At 45.1% G+C, this 23,450-nt stretch overlaps 1 protein-coding gene across 4 annotated transcripts in view; it reads left to right on the forward strand.

The window, feature by feature from the left end:
- Positions 1–23,450, forward strand: part of LOC144668406 (endophilin-A1-like) — a 172,454-nt gene that overhangs the window by 91,074 nt on the left and 57,930 nt on the right. Inside the window, exon 1 of one of the 4 annotated variants that reach the window (XM_078530454.1) lies at positions 3,605–3,771. The exons of the other annotated variants lie outside the window; for them this stretch is intronic. Coding sequence (XP_078386580.1) covers positions 3,769–3,771 — 3 coding nt within the window. The 5' untranslated portion in view covers positions 3,605–3,768. Of the gene's footprint in view, positions 1–3,604; positions 3,772–23,450 lie in introns of those variants that run through there. 4 annotated transcript variants of the gene reach the window in all.

Genomic DNA, 23,450 nt, shown 5'->3' on the forward strand with positions numbered 1-23,450 from the left:
AGGGCCTGGCTAATTATACCCAGATCCTTTCAAATTCTTCTAGAACAAAAAATGCAGAATCTGTATTACACTGCATCCCCCACCCCCGCCCCCTGTAATACATTCCCTGTCCACTGCAATCCCCCACCCCCTGTATTACATTCCCTGTTCATTGCAATCCCCCTGTCCATTGCAATCCCCCGCCCTCTGTATTACATTCCCTGTCCACTGCAATCCCCCCGCCCCCTGTATTACATTCCCTGTTCATTGCAATCTCCCTGTCCACTGCAATCCCCTCGCCCCCTGTATTACATTCCCTGTCCACTGCAATCCCCCTGTCCACTGCAATCCCCCCGTCGCCTGTATTACATTCCCTGTCCACTGCAATCCCCCTGCCCCCTGTATTACATTCCCTGTCCACTGCAATCCCCCTGTCCACTGCAATCCCCCCGTCGCCTGTATTACATTCCCTGTCCACTGCAATCCCCCCACCCCCTGTATTACATTCCCTGTTCATTGCAATCCCCCTGTCCACTGCAATCCCCCGACCTCTGTATTACATTCGCTGTCCACTGCAATCCCCCCGCCCCCTGTATTACATTCCCTGTCCACTGCAATCCCCCCGCCCCCTGTATTACATTCCCTGTCCATTGCAATCCACCTGTCCACTGCAATCCCCCCGCCCCCTGTATTACATTCCCTGTCCATTGCAATCCACCTGTCCACTGCAATCCCCCCGCCCCCTGTATTACATTCCCTGTCCATTGCAATCCCCCTGTCCACTGCAATCCCCCCGCCCCCTGTATTACATTCCCTGTCCATTGCAATCCCCCTGTCCACTGCAATCCCCCCGCCCCCTGTATTACATTCCCTGTCCACTGCAATCCCCCCACCCCCTGTATTACATTCCCTGTCCATTGCAATCCCCCTGTCCACTGCAATCCCCCGCCCCCTGTATTACATTCCCTGTCCACTGCAATCCCCCTGTCCACTGCAATCCCCCCGCCCCCTGTATTACATTCCCTGCCACTGCAATCCCCCGTCCCCTGTATTACATGCCCTGACCACTGCACCCAACCCCCCACCCCGCCAACTCCCTCTAAGAGTTATTTAATGGAAGTTGAATGGCAGAGTGCGTGAGTTCACTCTGGGGCTAACCAGACTGCAAATGGGATGTAAAAGCCTCACTCTGAATTGGACAGGCAGATTCATTATGAAATGGCTCTGGACAATGTCACTATCAACTGCTCTTTCATAGACTGAATTTTGAGAAAAAAAGATTATAGCATCTTTAGCAACCACTGGACATCTCAAAGCACCTTATAATCAAATAAATACTTTTGGAGTGTAGTCACTGTTGTGTTGTAGGAAATGTGCAGCAGTGAATTTGCACACAGCAAGATCCCACAAATGATAATGACCAGATAATCAGTTTATTGATGTTTGTTAAGGGATAAATAACTGCCAGGACACCAGAGACAACCCCCTGTTCTTTTTCCAAATAGTACCATGGAATATTTACATCCACCTGAAAGGAAGCATCTGTGAGGATGCAGCACGGCCTCAGTGCTGACCCTCCGATAGTGCGGTGCTCCCTCAGTGCTGACCCTCCGACAGTGCGGTGCTCTCTCAGTGCTGACCCTCCGACAGTGCAGCACTCCCTCAGTACTGACCCCACGATGGTGCAGCACTCCCTCAGTACTGACCCCTCCGATGGTGCAGCACTCCTTCAGTACTGACCCTCGGATAGTGCAACACTCCCTCAATACTGCCCCTCCGACAGTGCGGCACTCCCTCAGTACTGCCCCTCTGATAGTGTAGCACGCCCTCACATGTGACCCAGTGACAGTACAGCGCTCCCTCAATGCAGCATAAGCCTGGATTTTGTGCTGAGATCTCTGGAGACAACCTTCTGATTCCGAAGCAAGAGTGTTGCTTTCTGAGCTACAGCTGTTATGTTGAATTGAAATGGTTAATGTTATCTGTTTTACATGTATTAAATATCTCCTTTGGTGAATGCTTGTTTCATTGCAGTTATTAGAATTGAAAATGTCAGAGTAATCTTCAACTTTATCCTTCTACACGTTCTAGTAAACCTCACTGCCACTGACCTTATGTATTTACCATATTTCATGAATATATTAAATTAAAACTTGTCAGGAAGCAGCATTAAGAAAGAAACTAAATGCAATTTTACATTCAACATGGTTCACCTCTCCAATTCTGGTGCCAATCTCCATCACCTTGAAGATTGAAGTCTTGAACCTTCTGAAAAAGTGTTGTGGACCGTAATCCTAAATCATTATTCTCGCTTCTGAGAGTGTCCAGCTTCATTTCTGAGTAACACTTTTCTTCAAATTGCAAGCCGATCCCTGGGCTGAGCTTATCACCAGAGTTTTGTGTCAGTAAGTTGAACAACTGGGAAATTTATGAACTGAATATTTTACCACTAGACATTTAGGACTGCACTTCTGATTTTTTTGGTGGAAAAATATACTTTATTCATGAAATAACTGAAAGGACATTACAAAACATTTCAAAATGGCCATCACAAGAAGTGCAATCATGTTCAACTTTTACACATGGATCACGAGGTGCTTCAATACAATCAATAAACATTATAGACATTTCAACATGGTCATTACAGACAGTCAGACAGTGCAATGGTATTCAAGCTATCTACATAGATTATGTTGCACTGAGGTTCATCAATACAATTATGATACATGTAGTATTCACTGCATATATTCAATGTGAGTCATACAGCTCGAGGGGTCAATACAGTTTCCAGTCCCTAGATGCACTGTGGCAGAAAGGTCTTAGACAGTGACCTTTCCCCATTGCACCTTTGCGGCGGCTGCCCCAAGCTTTAGTGCGTCCCTCAGCACGTAGTCCTGGACCTTGGAATGTGCCAGCCTGCAACACTCGATTGGGGACAACTCTTTGCGCTGGAAGACCAACAAGTTTCGGGCAGGCCAAAGAGCGTCTTTCACCGAGTTGATGATCCTCCAGCTGCAGTTGATGTTTGTCTCGGTGTGTGTCCCTGGGAACAGCCCGTAGAGCACAGAGTCCTGTGTCACAGAACTGCTCGGGATGAACCTCGACAGAAACCACTGCATCTCTCTCCAGCCCTTCTTTGCAAAGGCACAATCTACAAGGAGGTGAACAATGGTCTCGTCCGCACCACAGCCACCTCGAGGGCAACGTGCCGAGGGGGTGAGACTCTTGGCATGTAGGAAGTATCTGACGGGGAGGGCCTTTCTCACCACCAGCCAAGCTACTTCTTGGTGCTTGTTGGAAAGTTGTGGCGATGAGGCATTCTCCCAAATGACTTTGACAGTCTGCTCGGGGAACCATCCCACAGGGTCCACCATCTCCTTTTCGCTCAGGGCCTCTAGGACGTTACGTGCCAACCACTGCCTGATGAACTTGTGGTCAAAGATGTTTCTCTGCATAAATCTTTCCACGAGGGACAGATGGTACTACACTGTCCAACTACTTGGAGCATTCCGCGGCAGTGTGGCCAGACCCATCCTTCGCAACACGGGGGACAGGACTGCACTTCTGATTAAATTAAAGTTAGAGTATTTGTATTTTGTCAGCTTTGTATTCAGTTGATTGCACGCATTGGGAGGATCAAAAGAGCCATTCACTTTAACATTGAGCTCCTTTCGAAGTCTGACAAATCTCAGTATTTTCTGCTTTAATCTTATTGTTTGCAAAATCAAGTGAAAATCTTGACTTCACACAGATAGCTAGTGTGAACTCTTGGCAGATTCTGGGAGCCTTATGGTGAGTAAATGAGTCTTCTTTCCCCTCTGTGTAATTTGGCGATAGGAGCCTGTATTTGGGATAGATACAATAAACCCATGGTGTGGATAAATAATTGAAATGGTGAATGTTTCTACTGTACGAATATTAAATATCTCCAATGTAATTCACAAACATGACCTGGTCTTGTGTCATAGGGGATTGACATAGTTACGATGACTGACTGAACACTGTGTTCTCTCTGACTTGACAGTAATTGGAGAAACTCATTGTACACCCTTATTTTTTGGTACAGTGACTTTCAATTCTCATGACTGCATATCCATATTGAACAGTAAAGCTGACGTGACCTAACTCAGGGGTGATGATATTTGTAGAACCTATGGAGTCAGATGTTAGAATGATTTAACAATCTGGGTGGGTGCTCCATTGTAGTCAGCTGGTTAATGAGAAGATGGCAGTGTGTGTGTGCTGGGGGAGGGGAGAGGAAAGATTAAGGAATATTGGTTAATGTTAATGATTTCTGACAGTCCATGTGAGTGAGACAGCAGCACATTGTTATCCATGTGAGAGTTTATAGGGAAAGCATCTTGAAATGACCTTGCAATGATTTTTAATCCCTGATCTTGCATTCATTGATTGCAGCAATCACTGGTTGACAGAAATATGATTATGTGTCACATATTGAACCCCTGAAGGAATACAGAAGAATATTTCACATGTTAAAACCCATCTTGCCAGGTGATAAATGCAGTTTAAAAAAAAAAGCCTCATTTTGGTTTTCTGCTCCTGTGCCTGTGCTTGCAATTCTGTGCAAGATATTGATCATTCAGCCCAGGTAAATTTAAGAAGCACGTAAAAAAGAAAGACTTGCATTTATATGGCGCCTTTCATGGTCACTGGACATCACAAAGCTCTTTACAGTCAATGATGAGCAATCAATGTTGCAATGTACGAAACGCAACAACTAATTTGCACACAGCAAGATCCCACAAATAACAAGGTGATAATGACCTGATAATCTGTTTTTGTGATGTTGATTGAGGGATAAGTATTGGCCAGGGTAGCACGGATAACTCCCCTGCATTTTCTTGAAACAGTGCATTGGAATCTTTTATATTCACCTAAGGTTGCAGACGAGACCTTGGTTTATTTGAAAGATGGCTCCTCTGACAATGCAGCACTCCCTCAGTACTGCCCTGGAGTGCCAGCCTGGATTTTGTGCTCAAGTCCTGGAGTAGGACTTGAACTCACAAGCTTTTGATTCAGGGTGAGAGTGCTACCAACTGGTTGCTACCCATTTTGGGGGCTGGGGGGTGCAATATAATATTGCTGCTGACTAGTGATGAATGGTCACACTGCTCAAACATAGCCCTGTAGGCGAGACTGTAACTTGTTGAAAAGACATTCACTGACACAGAGCTAAAATTGTGCCCATAATGTGTCGAAATTCCTGACCACATAAATTTGATTGTATAGAATCTCAAGCATTGGTGTGAGAAGGGAATGCAAGAGGATTAGCAATGCATTCAGTGCACAGGGACAGCACTTATCACTGATTGTTGGAGCAGAGCTGGTTGCAGCATGTTCTCTTAAAGAGGCATAATTTAAATTAAATACATTCAAAACTTTGTTTTTTTCCCATCTTTGTTAATTAATTCTGTGCCAGATGGTGCAGTAGGAATCCAGACACTAATCCTTTACATAATATTTGATTTATTTACAGAACCCAATGTTACATTTGTCTACCTCCTCCCTAAACAACATCCAGTGCTCCAGAGTCGTCTTTATACCCTAAAGAGTAAAAATCAATCAAACAAATGAACCAATCAATAGCCTCTTAAAGGGACACTAGAACAAAAATCAAATACATTAACAGAAAATTATCAAGTTAAGTTAAAATAACATTCCCAGGGCTGATGATGCTCTCCAGCCCCTGTGTTGTCCGCCAGTTGCAGAAGGTCTCAAGTGTCCCAAGCAGACACTGCCTGCTCTCTCCCCCAGGGACACCCACGTGCGAACATAACTGCCGAAGAGGGGCAGACGATTGGGCTGAACGACCCCCTCAATATCCCACTACCTGGACCACCTTGGCCAGGCCCTGGAGCGGACCCACAAAGAGGTCCCTCTGCTGTGCCCGCTGCAACTTCTGGCAACCCATATACACGTGGAACACAGACTCCTCAAGGCCACAGTAAATACAGGCAGGGCTGCAAGGCCGTAAACCTATTTAATCTCCTATTGCCTGAGATTACTGCGTGCAACACCCTCCATGGCAAATTGCTGATAATAAGGGGAGAACTTCCATGTCCAATGCCCTGGGGCCCTCAGCCACCTCCGGATGGCAGGATGGAGCACCCAGGCGTGTCCAGACGGCTGACGAGGGTGAGGAGGTGAAGGGTGTGCACCAGCGGCCCACCCAGGAAACCCCTCTGTGCGGGGTGGAAAAGGATTTCCACAAGACAGCTCAAATTGTGGGGCCGAGGTTCCCGAGGAAGGTTTCGGGACCTGGGGCCAATGTGAAATTCTGTCTGAATGGGGGGACAGTTCAGACGGGAGTCCACCGTGCGCCTGAGCTGCCTCGAGTGCAGTCGGGGCTGAGGACCATGGCTTTAAGGCCCTGGTTGGCTTTGGCCGTGTGCTGGACTTCTGCAGATGCACAATGCGCAAGTCCTGTTAGCAGCATCCAGCCCCCCTGCTCCGTCATCCAGCACGTCACCGACTCTGATCAGCCCAGCAGCCTAAAGCCCCTCTCCCGCCAGCCACACCTGGAGGTGCAGATTCCTGAGCAGCTACTCCTGGTGGGAGAGAACTCAGTTTCTCTCCAGTGTGAGGCAACCATGTTCCAGACTTTGACCAATTCCTGGTAAAAGACAAGCAACTCCCGCAAGGAGGCACAGAGACCGCCCAGGTCTGAAACCAGGAGCTGAAGGTCACACTTGAGGCCGTACACCTGATGGAATAAATATGTTGCCAGTGCTGGACCATTGGGGAGGGGGCTCAACGTATAGCTATTGCTGCACGGCTTGAAGGCACCAAGTCTCTCTTTTGAAAACAAATAAACAAATTAGAAAGCCCTTAAAGGAGCACTGTAACAAAAAGACAAAACTTCAAAGAAACCTTATTAAATTAAAATAATATTCCTGGGGCTGGTGATGCACTCCAGCCCCTATGGTGCCCACTGGTTGTGAAAGGCCTCAGGTGGACACTGCAGGGTCAAACATAACCACAGAATGAGGCAGTCAGTCTGGCCTAATGACCTCCCCCAAGGCCAGCTGCCTGGACCTGTCAATGGCCACCTTGGCCTGGCCCAGGGGCAGACCCACGAGGACATCCCCCAATCTACTTGCCCCTCCTCTGCACTGGGTGACCAAAGATCAGGACCATGGGGCTGAGGTGCAATCAAATAATTAAAAAGGGGCTGCAACCTCGGGCAACCTATGTACACATAGAACACGGACTCCTTCGAGGCTGCAGACAATATAGATGGCCTGGGAGTCGGTGAACCATCTTAGCCTCCTATTGAGTGCAGCACCCTCCACACCAAATCCCCGAAGGTAAAGCGGAAAACTCCCACATAGAGAGCCCTCCACTGGGGACCCTACCAGCTCCGGACGACAGGACAGAATGTCACGAGGTGTCTGAATGGCTGAGGACGAGGAAGTGAAGGGTGTGCAGCAGCAGCCTGTACAGGAAAATCCTCAGTGTGGAACAGAATGGCACAGAGGGAATTTCCATGAGACAGCTCAAATTGTGGTGTTGAGAGGTCCCTGAGGGAGGTTTCGGGACCTGGGGTCAATGTGAAAAGCCGGCCCAGTGGGGGTCAGTCCAGGCAGGAGTCAACCGCATGCCTGAGCTGCCTTGATACCTTGAGTGCAGTCAGGGCCAAGCACCACAGATTTAAGGCTGTGTATAGCTTTGGTCTTGAGCTGGACTTCAATAGACGTGCGATGCTCAAGCTCTTGTGCTGACATCCAGCCCACTCCACCGCCGTCCAACACCTCCCTCACGCTGGTGATCCAACAGCCCGAGCCCTCTCTTCCACATGAACCCATATTGGTGGGTTCCTGAGCAGTGGCTCTCGGGTGATGGCCGATCCTCCTGGCGTGAGGCAACCATGTTCCAGAATTTGATCAGTTCCTGGTAAAAGACAGGCAACTCCTGTAAGGAGGCACAGAGACCTCCCAGGCCTTTAAACAAGGGTCTAATTGAGGCTGTGCATCTGGTGGAAGAAATACGTCACCAATGCACACCCATTGGGGAGGGGGCTCAACATAAGGGTATCGCTATAGGATCTGAACTTGGAAAGTCGCTAAGTCTCATAATCTGATCCACACCAGCTATCCAGCCAACTGGCCCCCCAAGGGGTCTGAGTTACTGTGACAACAGACACTTTTCCATGCATGTTGTAGTATGGAGCTATGGACAGTGATGGTAGAGGCTTCAATTTCTTTCCATCACACGGCTGACCAAGAATCCCTCCCATTCTTACCACCTGCCATTGGCATGTATTAGAAGAATTTACAAGTTAATACTCAGTCTGGTCATGTTATGAAGGCACCTTCCTTGGCCATCTAGTCCTGGAGTGGGACTTGAACCCAGAGCTTCTGGCTCAGAGGCAGGGACACTATAACTGCGCCACAAGACTTCAAGTCTCTCTTTATAATATTTTGGCCCAGTTTTGAACCTGGGACCTTTCCCATGTAAGGCAAATGTGATAACCATCACTTACTGCCGACACACCGTGGTAAGTCTCTCTTTATACGTGCTCAAGGTACTTAATCGATGCCCTTCACCTATGTATCCTTAACCTTAAGAATACAATTAATGCACCATTGTTAATGCACCATTAACAAACTGTTCCTGAGTTGCACCATTTTGACGTGTTTCTGGCCAAATATATTTTCATATCATTAGTAGATGATGCAACAAAACTGAAGCTGGTTTCTCCTGGCTCTCCTCCCATTCCAAACCAAATGATGTTCATTGAATAGTCCTTCACAAAGCTGGTTCTCCTGTTAAACTGCTGGCATGGTGTAACTGTATATGCATAACCTCTCACTTGCAGTAGTGTGTGATCAGCAATGGGAAGTGGAGCAGAGGCTGAAGAGATAAAGATAGTCTTATTATTCCACTGACTAACTCATTAGGGATTCAATTTTCAGACATGATGTACAGCTCTTGCAGAGGACAATCTATAATCTTAAAACCAAATTTAAAAACTGCTGTCTAATATTCTTACCCTGGTTGGTGTCTCAGGGTGAAGCAAGTTAGCCCCCAAACTCTTCCTCCACCTTTCCTCATGATACCCTTAGCTGACTGGGATCAGGTATGTTTGAGTGGCTGGAGAACAACTCTATGTCCATTTCTGCCCTCAAGGCAGTGGGGCTGAGGCTAAGAGCTCAGCCAGGGGAATTGCTCTCTGTTGTCTAGTGACCTGGCACAATGTCACGGTGCCCAGTGCTCTGCTCCACGGAGGTGCCTGTGTCCCATGTATTCTTGAATGAAACAACGTTCTCGGTGCTAGGGTTCCAGACATCTACTCAGGGTTGGAGAGGAACTTGCAATGGGTGGGGGAGGATCCAGTGGTCATGGTCCAAATTGGTACCAACGACATATATAGCACTAGGAAAGTAGCTCTCCTTAGGGAGCATGAGCAGCTAGGGGTTAAATTATCACCTCAAAGGTAATAATCTCTGGATTGTTACTTGAGCCATGAGCAAATTGATGTAGGATCAATAAGATTAGAGATGGATGTGTGGCTCAAAGATTGGTGTGGTAGAAATAGGTTTTGATTCATGGGGCACTGGTACCGGTACTGGGGAAAGTGGGAGCTATACCATTGGGGCAGGCTTCACCTGAACCATGCTGGAACCAGTGTTCTGGTGAGTCGTATAACTAGGGCGATAGAAAGGGCTTTAAACTGAATAGTGCGGGCGAGGAGATGTAGTAAATCAAAGGGAAACAACAAGGTAATAAAGCAAGGTAGTGATTTGGATAACTAGAGTGTGGCAACAAGGGACAGAGAATACAAACTTAAGGTCCGATATTGCAAACATGATAAAAAGGCAGAGTTAAAGGCTCTGTATCTGAATGTGTGCCGCATTGGTAACAACGTGGATGAATTGTTAGCACAGATAAAAATAAATGTGTCTGACCTGATAGCCATTACAGAGACATGGTTGCAGGGTGACCAAAGCTGGGACTTGAATATTGAAGGGTATTTACCATGTCTAAAAGATAGGAAGCTAGAAAAAGGTGATGGGGTAGCTCTGTTAATTAAGGATGTCATTAGTACAGTCATGAGAAATGACCATAGCTTAAAACAGCAAGATGTAGAATCAGTTTGGGTAGAGATAAGAAGTAGGAAATGTAAGAGGGAGTAGTTTGTAGGCCCCCTAGCAGTAGGTACATGGTAGAACAGAGTATACAAGAATAAATAAATGGGGCGTGTCAGAAAGGTATCGCATTAATCATGGGCGACTTTTATCTTACATATAGATTGGGCAAATCAGATTGGCAAAGGTAGCCTGGAAAATAAGTTCATAGAGTGTATTTGGGACAATTTCTTAAGAGTAATACGTTCTAGAGCCAACCAGGGTGCAGGCTATTCTGCACCTGGTAATGAGCAGTGAGACAAGATTAATCAATAACCTCATGGTAAAGGAGCCTCTAGATGACAGCGATCATAACATGATAGAATTTTATGTTCAGTTTGAAGGGGAGAAGTGTGGGTCTAAGACTAGCGTTGTAAACCTAAATAAAGGTAATTGTAAGGGTATGAAAGCAAGGTGAACTGAGAAACTCAGTTATAATGAGGGAAAATATGAACTTGTCCACTTTGGCAGGAGAAATAGAAAAGCAATGTACTATTTAAATGGAGAGAGATTGCAAAACTTGGTGGCAGAGGGGGATCTGGGTGCTCTGGTACATGAAGCTGTACAGGGCATTGGTGGGACCACGTCTGGAATACTGTGTACAGTTTTGGTCTCCTTATTTGACAAAAGATATAATTGTGGTTAGAAGCAATTCAGAAAAGGTTCACTCGACTCATTCCTGGGATGATGGATTTGTCTTATGAAGAAAGGTTGAACAGGGTGGGCCTATATACATTGGAGTTTAGAAGAATGAGAAGCGATCTTATTGAAACATATACAATACTGAAGGGCATACGAACATATGAACACATGAATTAGGAGCAGGAGTAGGCCACTTGGCCCCTCGAACCTGCTCCGCCATTCAATAAGATCATGGCTGATCTTATTGTAACCTTAACCCCACATTCCTGCCTACTCCCAATATCCTTTCACTCCCTTGTTAATCAAGAATCTATCTAGCTCTGCCTTAAAAATATTCAAAAGCTCTGCTTCCACCACCCTTTCAGGGAGAGAGTTCCAAAGACTCACGACCCTCTGAGTGAAAAAATTTCACCTCACCTCTGTTTTAAATGAGCGACCCCTTATTTTTTAAACAGTGACCCCTAGTTCTAGATTCTCCCACAAGAGGAAACATCTTCTCAACATCCACCTTGTCAATAGTATAAAAACAAAAAACTGCGGATGCTGGAAATCCAAAACAAAAACAGAAATACCTGGAAAAACTCAGCAGGTCTGGCAGCATCGGCGGAGAAGAGCAAAGTTGACGTTTCAAGTCCTCATGACCCTTCAACAGAACCTTGTCAAGACCCGCAAGGATCTTATATGTTTCAATCAAGTCGCCAGGAGGATGTTTCCACTTGTGGGGGAGACTAGAACTAGCGGACACAGTTTAGAAATAAGGGGTCTCCCTTTTAAGACTGAGTTGAGGAGAAATGTTTGCTCTCGGAGGGTTGTTAGTCTGTGGAATTCTCTTCCCCAGAGAGCACTAGAGGCTGGATCATTGAATTTGTTCAAGGCTGAGCTAGATAGGATTTTCATAGACAAGGGAGTCGAGGGCTATTGGGGGGCAGACAGGAAAGTGGAGTTGAGACCACAACCAGATCAGTCATGATTTTATTGTCAGTGGAGCAGGCTCAAAGGGTTGAATGGCCTACTCCTGTTCCCAAGTCCTACGTTCGTAAAGTTTACCTTAGATATCAAAATTACTTCAAGCTACAGTCAAAAATATTTTGGAAGGAAGGTTAATCTCTTTTTTTCCCTCCTAGCTTGGTTGGGCTAAGCATTATGTATGTCTGAAGGGATGCTCAATGAGGCATCTTGGAGCTGTCTGTAGGAGGGGAGCAGCAACACACACCTAAGTTGTCCTATAACAAGAGGCTCAAAAATGACTGTTCCTCTGATTGTCCCTTCTCGTTGAGGTGCCTCCAACTGTCCTTATGTAAAGACCATGTATCTTGTGTCTCAGAACCACTAAAACATTTACCAGCTTGTTTAGCTACATGGAATCTAGAGGGTGTGAATCTCACTGTACATTATCCAAAGGGTATTTAATTTAATCTTATATACAGTAATGAACAAATATTAAGTAACAACATTTATTGTTTGAGAATTCTGAGTCAGGCCCCAGCACTTACAATCCAAAACTGCTGCTGAAATGTTGATTTGATGCAGTGTTTCTCAGGGTGTATCAGGAGTTTCATTACAGTTTAGGGCGATGCAGAGTGAAAACTGCTTTTGACTGACAATAAATTGCTATCACTTTCATATGATGAGAAGCGTTTATAATGCGATGTCTAGTTTGGCTTCATTCAATGGTCTCCTGAGATTCCAAATGGGGAAATGAGGTGCCTCTCACAACAGATCTTATTTGGCAGGTAGGTGTGTGTGTCCCATGGCCTGAGGCTCATGGCCAAATTCGCACTTTGGGTCATCCCTCATCTTCGACTAACGAGCAGTTGGGTGCATTGCCCACGCTCTTACGTATTTGGTAGAGAGCGGGTCCACTATGGTAGAGGGAGGTTAAAGCCAGAGACTCTGCTGTCAGGTCAGTGAAGAGGTGTTGGTTCTTCATGCTGTTATACACCTTATGATTCTGTCTGTCTGGAAACTGGCTCATTATCAGCTGTATGAGTGTTAGCTGCTGTTTCCCAGAACAGCCAGTGCAATTTTCAATGCTTTCGTGGTGGGTGTTTCAAGCCTTTGTGAACAGGAAGGTCGCACTCATTGTGAGGTTTCCCTCTCACAGAGTATGAAGGTGTCGCGGTGGATGGTAGAAGGACAAGTGACACAGCACCGGGAACCTCTCAATTGGAATGGGCTTAAACATCCCTGACACTGTCCTCATGTCGATGTTTAGCTGCACGTCCATGATTTTTGTGTGATTTGGGTGTGCCCAGACAAGAAACTCAGAAAGTTAGCATGCAGGTGCAGCAAACAATTAGGAAAGCAAATGGCATTTTGGCCTTTACTACAGGGAATTGCAGTACAAAAATAAAGAAGCCTTGCTACAATGTACAGGGTTTTGGTGAGACCTTATCAGGAATAATGTGTGCAGTTTTGGTTTCCATATTTAAGGAAGGATATACTTACATTGGAGGTGGTTCAGTGAAGGTTCACTAGATTGGTCCCTGGGATGAGGGAGTTCTCCTATATTCTCTGAAGTTTAGAAGAATGAAAGGCCATTTCATTGAAACATTCAAGATTCTGAAAGGGTTTGACGGGTGGACACGGAGAGATTGTTTCTGCTGGTTGGGGAATCTAAAACACAGGGGCACAGTCTCAGGATAAGGGGCTGATCATTTTGGACTGAGATGAAGAGAAATTTCTTCACTCAAAGGGTTGTGAATCTTTGGAATTCTCTACCCCAGAGGGTTCTGGATGCTCCATTGTTGAATATATTTAAGGCTGGGAGTGATTTTTGGTTCTCAGGGAACAAGTGATATGGGGAACAGGTGGGAAAATGGAGTTGAAGCCCAAGATCAGCCATGATTATATTGAATGGTAGAGCAGACTTGAGGGGCCGAATGGTCCACTCCTCTTATTTCTTATGTTCCTGTGTTCTGGTCTGGTGTGGAGACTCTGGGACCATGAGGTGGTGCAGTATTCTGCAGCGATGTGGACCAGGGCCATGCGCTGCCAGACCTGCTGTTTATTTCCACAATCTTCACAATGTTCCTCTCTTTCCCCCCCCGCTTCCAATCCCCCAACAAAGGGGACACATTCACAAAATGTCAACCTCCAGTATGCATCTAACCAACAGTGACATTAACTGTGTGTCAGCCATAGTTCAGTGGGTTGCAATCTGACCTCTGAGTCGGGAAGGTTGTTGGTTCAAATCCCACTGCAGACACTTATGCACAAAATCCAGGCAGACACTCCAGTGCAGTCCTGAGAGAGCTCTGTCCTGCACTGGCTTTTTGGATTATGGATTAAACTGAGGCTCCTCCTGCCCTCTCAGGTGGACATGAAACATCCCACAAGCCTATTCAAATTACAGCAGCAGAAGTTCTTCCAGTGTCCTGCCCAAACCCTAGTTACCTGGTCACTTATCACGTTACTGTTTGTGGGATCTTGCTGTGTGCAAATTGATTGTCGTGCTTCCTATATTACGATAGTGATGGAACATTAAAAGTACTCCATTGGCAGTAAAGTCCTTTGGGAAATCCTGAGGTTATGAAAGGTGCCATTTGAATGCAAGTCTTTTTTAATGGTCAGCAATGAAATCATGGTGCTTGCTGCAGTCCTTGAACAAAGTTGCCGACAATGATTCAAAGATCTCCTTGACGTGGATTTCCCCTTTCCCAAATGCAGTTTGAATCTGGTGTCAAATCAAGGGGACCTCCAGGGACATAAGTTCAAGGTGAGGGGCAGGAGGTTTAGGGGGATGTGAGGAAAAACTTTTTTACCCAGAGGGTGGTGACGGTCTGGAATGCGCTGCCTGGGAGGGTCGTGGAGGCAGGTTGCCTCACATCCTTTAAAAAGTACCTGGATGAGCACTTGGCACGTCATAACATTCAAGGCTATGGGCCAAGTGCTGGTAAATGGGATTAGGTAGATAGGTCAGGTGTTTCTCACATGCCAGTGCAGACTCGATGGGCCAAAGGGCCTCTTCTGTACTGTGTGATTCTGTGATCCAGGCATACAATAGCAGTGATGTCAGCAAGCAGTGTAAGCAGCCAATCACATTAAAGTATTCACATTGACAGCAAACCAGTAAGTTAAAAACACTGAATCCCATTACTTTTCTAATTAAAATATTTCAAACAGTGGAATAAATCACTTATGAATGGATTAAGATAGAAGTTAAAATAAAGATACACAAACTTTTTGATAAAGCTTAAAATATATCGAGATTTTTTATCATAAAGGAGAAATTTGACATTCCACAAATTTATAAATTTAGGTTCTCAGGGCTAGTGAGGGTGTACATCAGTGGTTACAAACCTAGTAAGCTGTTAGAAACCCAGTTACGCCTCATTCAGTAAGGTGTAACATTGTCAGGGTTATTTTAAAACAAAACTAAAAGTGTGAAAGGAGAAGTTCCTTTCAATTAAATGATTTCCAATGGATTGCAGTCTGAGGGGACCACTGCGCACCATTTGGGGAAATGTACAACCACTGGCAGAAACTCTGAATTTCTGTGTTATCCTGCACATGTCTGGCCTCCAGAAATTGCTGTCAGTTTCAGTGGTGCAGTGACAGTGAATGCTGATGGTTTTGCTGTCGCTACCACTCCAAAGTTTGGGCCTATATCATGTGTTTATAACATTCTGGATTATGTTGCTATTTCAACAGTGTATATGTTTCCCCTTTAAAGTTATGATGCTGTGATACTCTAGAGAAGATGTTTGTTTGGCGGTTACGTTAATTGATTAGTGAGCCAAAGGCCTTGGCTCATGCACAAAGACAAATTCCATCATGGCAGTTTGAGAATTTGAATTAAGTTTTTTAAAAATCTAGAAATAAAATGTAGGTACTGGTGATGTTACCAGATTGTTAAAAAAAAAAACTGGATCATTAATGCCCTTCTGGGAGTCTAGCCTCTTTACCCACTCTGTGATTCCAATCCCACGCCATCCTGGATGACTGTTACTCTAACAAACCACTCAATGAACAAGAAGTGCCGGTCTTGCCAGTGACACCATATCCTGAGAATGAAGAAAGAAGGGAAATGATGCTGCTGAGTAGTCCAAATGGTTGCTGCGTACTGATTCTGACTGTCGCGCATCCTCCAACACTATCGTTCTATGATTTCTCTGCACCAAAATCCTCTGGAAGTGCGGTGCAGTAAAAGCTAACAAGCCCCTGCACTGCATCAGACAAATGAAGGACAATTCTCTCCTGGGGCAGGGCTGTCAAAAGAAGGAGGTGTACTCACAAACCTTGTGGGAGAGAGAGAACTAGAATATTACGAAATGATTTAGGGTTGCAATGCATTGAATTCTGACACACTCCAAGCATCTTTGAAAACTCTTCCACTGGACATTGTAGTCAGGGCCTGAGAGGAGGAAATATTTCTGCAGGCACATGTGAAAATGACTGCCTTCTCTTCACTCTTCCCCCAAATGCTCACCATGCTAAAAAAGTTGCAAAGGAAAATATTTTCTGTTGGTTCTATACATTGTATTCTCGGTATTACTCTGTCCGTGCTGCAGTGTAAACTCCCTCCACTGTCCTTGTTTAGTTGCTAGCTTTAAAGAAGCAGGATTTGCTTGTGTCGATTTAAAATAAAACTTTTCTTTCCTTCAATTAGAGGCCAATTATTCTGCTTGTGTTGTCATTACCTGAATGTAAAATGACCTTGTAATAGTGACGAGCATCCAATGCTCGAATGGAATGCAGAGTCCCTGCAGTGAAATTCCTGCACCTGATTCATTGTTCCTCAATCCTATCTATTACTGCAGAATGTAGTCTTTAAATGCAATCTTTGAAACCAGCATCTAATAATCAACATAATCTTAATTCTTAATACTATATCTTGATACAGATTTTATAGCTCCTTTGAGATAGTATTCAGTGTAATCAAATGGCCAGAGAGTTATAAAATAGGATATGTGAGAATTAAGTATATGCATAACTATACATAAATACTGTTGACACTTATAGAAGTGTTAATAGATCAATGCTATGGACGCGTTAATAAACCCATGCATATCAACTCAGACTGGTTTAGTGAAAGGATATGCTATCACTGCTGAGTGCATTGTTTACTAAGGTTATACATATACTTTTGGGTACGGTCTAAGATCAGAGTTAATGTAGCGAAACATACAATGAGTCTTAGCCGCTACACCGCAATTACAGAATGCAAGTACAGAGTGACTAAACCTTGGGATACAAGTGAAAATACAGTTTACAGGTTTAAGAAAATTAAATCCTCTTTTGTATAAATCCTTAGTAATGTAGTATAAAGGGTTAATTCTAACTATGTTCACAGTATACATCACAGGAAGTGGTGCAATGTCACATGATCTTGCTCTCGCTTGTCGGACCTTATGGCAAGATGAAGCCTCAGTAAGTTATTTCTTAATAAAGTTAACGTTTTCCTTACCTTTAAGTTAGACACAGGTGCAGCAGTTTTAGTTCTTTCTGATACTGAACCATGGTTGGAGAAAAGTTATTTTCAGCCATCATGCATAAACTCTACACGCGCCGGGAGCTATAGAACCCAAGGGCATAGGACAACTGAATGCAACCTTTCAATATAGAGAGAGAAAAAGCACCGAAACCTGAACTGTGATCCTCAACCAGAGCTGTTCACTCTTAAGCAGGAAGTCCTGTACCGACTTAAGAGATAAAAGCAAAAAACTGCGGATGCTGGAAATCCAAAACAAAAACAGAAACAGAAATACCTGGAAAAACTCAGCAGGTCTGGCAGCATCGGCGGAGGAGAGCACGAGTTCTGTTGAAGGGTCATGAGGACTCGAAACGTCAACTGTGCTCTCCTCTGCTGATGCTGCCAGACCTGCTGAGTTTTTCCAGGTATTTCTGTTTCTGTTTTTGTTCTGTACCGACTTAAACCTGATTGACAGAGTAGAGGAACTGCAAAGTCCAGATCAGCCCAAAACTTCACAGCTGAATTTCCATGGCTGTCCACAGGATGAGAAAAGCGGAAGACAGTGTACCGCATCACTCTACATCCAGAGACGAAGCCACTGTGTCTGTTTGCACCAAGAAAAGTTCCTCATCCACTCTTGCCAAAGGTAAAGAAGGAAATTGACTCTATGTTGAAGCAAGGGGTTATTTCACCTGTGACAGAACCAACAAGCTGATGCTCGGGGATGGCCCCAGTGCCAAAACCCAACGGATTGATCGGAAATAGTGTCGATCTTACCCAGCTGAACAAGGCAGTTGAACACGAAGTTCATCCTGTGTCAACTGTGGACGAGAGCTTAGCAAAATTGTGAAGAGTTCAATCTTCACAAAGCGAGATGCAAATAGTGGGTTTTGGCAACTATCCCTTGATGAAGTGTCTATTAAATTGCTCGCAATCTTCATCAAGATAAAAGCAAAACACTGCGGATGCTGGGAATCTGAAAAAAAAACAAAAATAGCTGGAAAAACTCAGCAGGTCTGACAGCATCTGCGGAGAGGAACACAGTTAACGTTTCGAATCCGTATGACTCTTCATCAGAACTAAGAAATATAGAAATGAGTTGAAATATAAGCTGGTTGAGGGGGGGTGGGACAGGTAGAGCTGGATAGAGGGCCAGTGATAGGTGGAGGCAAACAAGAGATTGCCATAAATGCCATAGAAAAAAGGACAAAGGGGTGTTGACGGTGGTGATATTAGCTAAGGAATGTGCTAATTAAGGGTAGAAAGCAGGATGAGCAAGGTACAGATAGCCCTAGTGGGGGTGGGGTGGGGGGAAGGAATCACTATAGGCTAAAAGGTAGAGATAAAACAATGCATGGAAATACATTTAAAAATAATGGAAATAGGTGGGAAAAGAAAAATATATTAAAAAATAATAATAAATTATTTTAAAATAAATTATTAAAAAAACCTGGAAAAATTTATTAATTTTGCTTCCAATTTCCACCGCTCCATCATTTTCACATGGTCCATCTCTGACACTTCCCTTCCCTTCCTTGACCTCTCTGTCTCAATTTCTGGTGATAGACTGTCCACCAATATTCATTACAAGCCTACCGACTCCCACAGCTACCTCAACTACAGCTCCTCACACCCTGCTTCCTGTAAGGACTCCATCCCATTCTCTCAGTTCCTTCGCCTCCGTCGCATCTGTTCTGATGATGCCACTTTCCAAAACAGTTCCTCTGACATGTCTTCCTTCTTCCTTAACCGAGGTTTTCCACCCACGGTGGTTGACAGGGCCCTCAACCATGTCCGGCCCATCTCCCACGCATCTGCCCTCACGCCTTCTCCTCCCTCCCAGAAACATGATAGGGTCCCCCTTTACCTCACTTATCACCCCACCAGCCTCCGCATTCAAGGGATCATCCTCCGCCATTTCCACCAACTCCAGCATGATGCCACCACCAAACACATCTTTCCTTCACCCCCACCCCCCGGCGGCATTCCGCAGGGATCATTCCCTCCGGGACACCCTGGTCCACTCCTCCATCACCCCCTACACCTCAACCCCCTCCCACGGCATCTTCCCATGCAAACGCAGAAGGTGCAACACCTGCCCCCTTTACTTCCCCCCTCCTCATCGTTCAAGGGCCCAAACACTCCTTTCAAGTGAAGCAGCATTTCACTTGCACTTCCCTCAATTTAGTCTACTGCATTTGCTGCTCCCAGTGCAGTTTCCCCTACATTGGAGAGACCAAATGCAGACTGGGTAACCACTTTGCGGAACACCTTTGGTCTGTCCGCAAGCATGACCCAGACCTCCCTGTCGCTTGCCATTTCAACACTCCACCCTGCTCTCATGCCCACATGTCCAGCCTTGGCTTGCTGCATTGTTCCAGTGAAGCTCAACGCAAACTGGAGGAACAGCACCTCATTTTCCGATTAGGACTTTACAGCCTTCCGGACTTAACATTGAGTTCAACAATTTTAGATCATGAACTCTCTCCTCCATCCCCACCCTCTTTTATATATATATATATTTAAAAAATATATATATTTTTCTTTTCCCACCTATTTCCATTACTTTTAAATGTATTTCCATCCATTGTTTTATCTCTACCTTTTAGCCTATTTCGATCCCTTCCCCCCACCCCACCCCCACTAGGGCTATCTGTCACTTGCTTGTCCTGCTTTCTACCCTCAATGTCACCATTAGTACATTCCTCAGCTAATTTCACCACCATCAACACCCCTTTGTCCTTTTGTCTACGACATCTTTGGCAATCTCTTCTTTGCCTCCACCTATCACTGGCCCTCTATCCAGCTCTACCTGTCCCACCCCCTCTACCAGCTTATATTTCACCTCTTTTCTATTTTTCCTTAGTTCTGTTGAAGGGTCATACGGACTTGAAATGTTAACTGTGTTCCTCTCCGCAGATGCTGTCAGACCTGCTGAGTTTTTCCAGCTATTTTTGTTTCACAATCTTCATTACTCCGCTTGGGAGGTTTTGTTTCAACAGACTACCCTGCGTTGTCACATCAGCACCAGAAATTTACAGAGGACAATGTCAAGAATCCTAGAAGGTCTGCAGTCATATGTTACATGGATGATGTCCTAATCCATGGATGCACTCAGGCAGAATATGACGTTATAGTGCAGGCTGTGCCTCAATGCTTACAGGAATCAGGACTTACAGTCAACATCAAATTCGATTTCTCACAGCCGACTGTCAAGTTCCTTGGGATATTGTGGATGCATCCAGTGTTAGAGTTGATCCACAGATGACAAAGGCAATCAAGGAGTTTCCAGCTCCTCGGAATGTGACTGAGCTCCAGAGATTTATGGATAGAGTGAACCGAGTCAGAAAGATCCTGCCCAACCTCGCAGTCATCAAAGAGCCGCTGCACCAGCTGTTGTGACAGGACAATACATGGTGCTGGGAGGAAGGACAATACATGGTGCTGGGAGGAAGGACAATACATGGTGCTGGGAGGAAGGACAATACATGGTGCTGGGAGGAAGGACAATACATGGTGCTGGGAGGAAGGACAATACATGGTGCTGGGAGGAAGGACAATACATGGTGCTGGGAGGAAGGACAATACATGGTGCTGGGAGGAAGGACAATACATGGTGCTGGGAGGAAGCACAACAGAGGCTTTTTGAAAAAAATCAACGTGAAGCTGATACCACCTGATCTTTTGGCTCACTATGACCCAGAGCTACCCAATAGCAGATGTATCTTCTACAGGGCTGGGAGCTGTACTCTTTAAGAGACAGATGGATGGAAAGCGCAGACCAGTTTACTGCACATTCCGTTTACTGACAGAGACTGAACAGAGATACATGGTGTTATGGAAAGAAGCACTAGCTGCTACATGAACATGTGAAAAGTTTGCAGATTATGTCCTTGGTCTCCACTTCAAGATAAAGACAGACCACAAACCCTTAGTGACACTCTGAAATTCTAAGGAGTTAGCAGCCATGAGTACAACGATCCAGACTGAGGATGATGAGGTTTGATGTAAAGACAGAGCATGTTCTTGGAATGCAGCAGAATATGGTGGATGCTTTGTCCTGTATCCCAGTGGCAAGACCTGAACAAGGTGATGTAGCCCTTGTTGAAGAAGTAGAAACCTTCATATTGACAACAACCACCAGCAACAACTCAGTGACTGAATGAAATGGGAGATGCACAGAAACCTGATGAAAAATGTGTTCAGGTCAGAGACCAGTGCATCAAAGGATGGCCAGCATACATGCTGCACAATCCCATTCTCAGACAGGACTATGAGAGATTGATCATCCCGAGAGTTCTGAGACTCGATATACTGCAACAATTGCACCGAGGACATTTGGGCAGAACAAATTGTCGAGCCGGAGAAAGATATTCTGTTTTGTGGCCTGGTCTCTCAATGTCTTTGGGAAAGATATCAAACTGTGCTATTCATTTCAGGATTTCCTTTCCATCATGGGAATTCTTGGGATGGACCTCCTTGAACACAGAGCTAAAATGTTCTTGATCATTGTAGACTACTACTCCAGATGGGTAGAAGGCAAGCAACCACAGAGTCTCACTTCAGAAGCAGTGATTACATCGCTAAAGCAGATATTTGCAACATATGGAATCCCAGACCTTGGAATCTCAGACAATGGAGTGCAATTTGCCAATGAATATTTTAAAGAGTTTATGGCATCATATGGATTTGTCCAGACCATCAGCTCACCAAGATACTCTCAAGCCAACGGTGAAGCTAAAAGAGGAGTGCATACAATGAAAGCATTGCTGAAGAAGAACAATGACATCCAACTTGCACTTCTGAGCTATTGTTCAACTCCACTCCAAAATGGTTTAACATCATGTGAACTCCTCATGGGAAGACGACTGAGAACTCAAGTCCCTACTCTCCTATACACGCTCAGGCCGCATTTACAAACTGATGACTTGGACAGGTTGAGGGAGAATGAGGATGAGTATTGTTCTAGCCAGATGTGCAACTATGACAAACGTCACAAAGCATGTAACCTGCCAGACTTTCAACCAGGAGAGCCAGTTTGGATCTGAGGCTAAGCTCATTATGCATAAGTGGTTGAACAGACACCACACCCACAGTCCCACCTTACCCAAACAGATAATGAGAAGAAGACATGCACTAGTTGCACATGGAAGCAACCTCCTACACAGTCAACGCATCATCTACCCAACTGAACAGACCAAAGAGGCTGCATTCATTGAGAGATCCAGGTGACAGCCATATTGGTGAACCTCAGTCATCAACAAATTCTCCTTCTGCCCAGCAGAGCCTGAGAGATCACAGGCAGGAACCGAATCCCCAACTTCCTCCAAAGGAGCTGAGGACCCATGCGGGGAGACTAGTGAAACCGCCATAATGGCTGGCTCTTTAAAGAAGAAATGGAAATCTGAGACTTAGGTTGGGGGGGTGGGGGTGGGGGTGGGGGTGGGGGGGTGATATGCTAAAGAGACACACAGGAAGTGATGCAATGTCACATGATCTTGAGCTCGCTCTCTCTGCCAACTACATCTTGTTGAACCTCATGGTGAGGAAGCCTCAGTAAGTTTCTTAATAAAGTTAACATTTCCCTTATCTCAGCAGGCTTTGTAAATATTCTGCATCAGCACAACAAGATCAAGAATATTATAAGTAATATCGCAATTTCACTGTTGGGGTGGGGTCCATGATTATTAATATATTTGAAATGGGGTCCTTTAATGAGTATGTTTGAGAAGCTCTAGTGTCTGAGGATTCGGAGTAGGATCCCAGAGCTTTCACAATCCAGAGAAACTGTGCAGCTGAAAAGTTGTTGATTTGATGCAGTGTTTCTCAGAATGTATCACGAGTTTCACTTACAGTTTAAGGGCTAAGTTTAGTATGTTACACTGACATTAAACAAATGCAGAGTTAAGGCAGGAGCTGAATTCCGATCAAAGCAGAGCGAGTCTGACTGCACTGACAGCTTCGGACCCATTGCTGCGTTTATGCTACACCTGGTGTATGGATATAAAGCAGAACGACAGTTTGTATCATCAATACACAAAGGGACACTTTGGTAGCCCAAATCAATGATGCAACTTAAATTTACAAATGCCTGCTCTGAAGGGCACTGATATGGCAGGGGGCGGTGGGGGCGAGTGTGGAGAGAGTGGGAATTCAGTGTCACTGCTCAGTGTCCAGTCTTACGGATGTAACATTTGGCAGTGGGGGGTCCACACCTGATTGGCACAGGAGCTTGAGCCTCTGCTTCAATCACCTGAGGCTGACAG

Source organism: Cetorhinus maximus, chromosome 2, assembly GCF_964194155.1.
Source record: "Cetorhinus maximus chromosome 2, sCetMax3.hap1.1, whole genome shotgun sequence".
Classification (NCBI taxonomy): domain Eukaryota; kingdom Metazoa; phylum Chordata; class Chondrichthyes; order Lamniformes; family Cetorhinidae; genus Cetorhinus; species Cetorhinus maximus.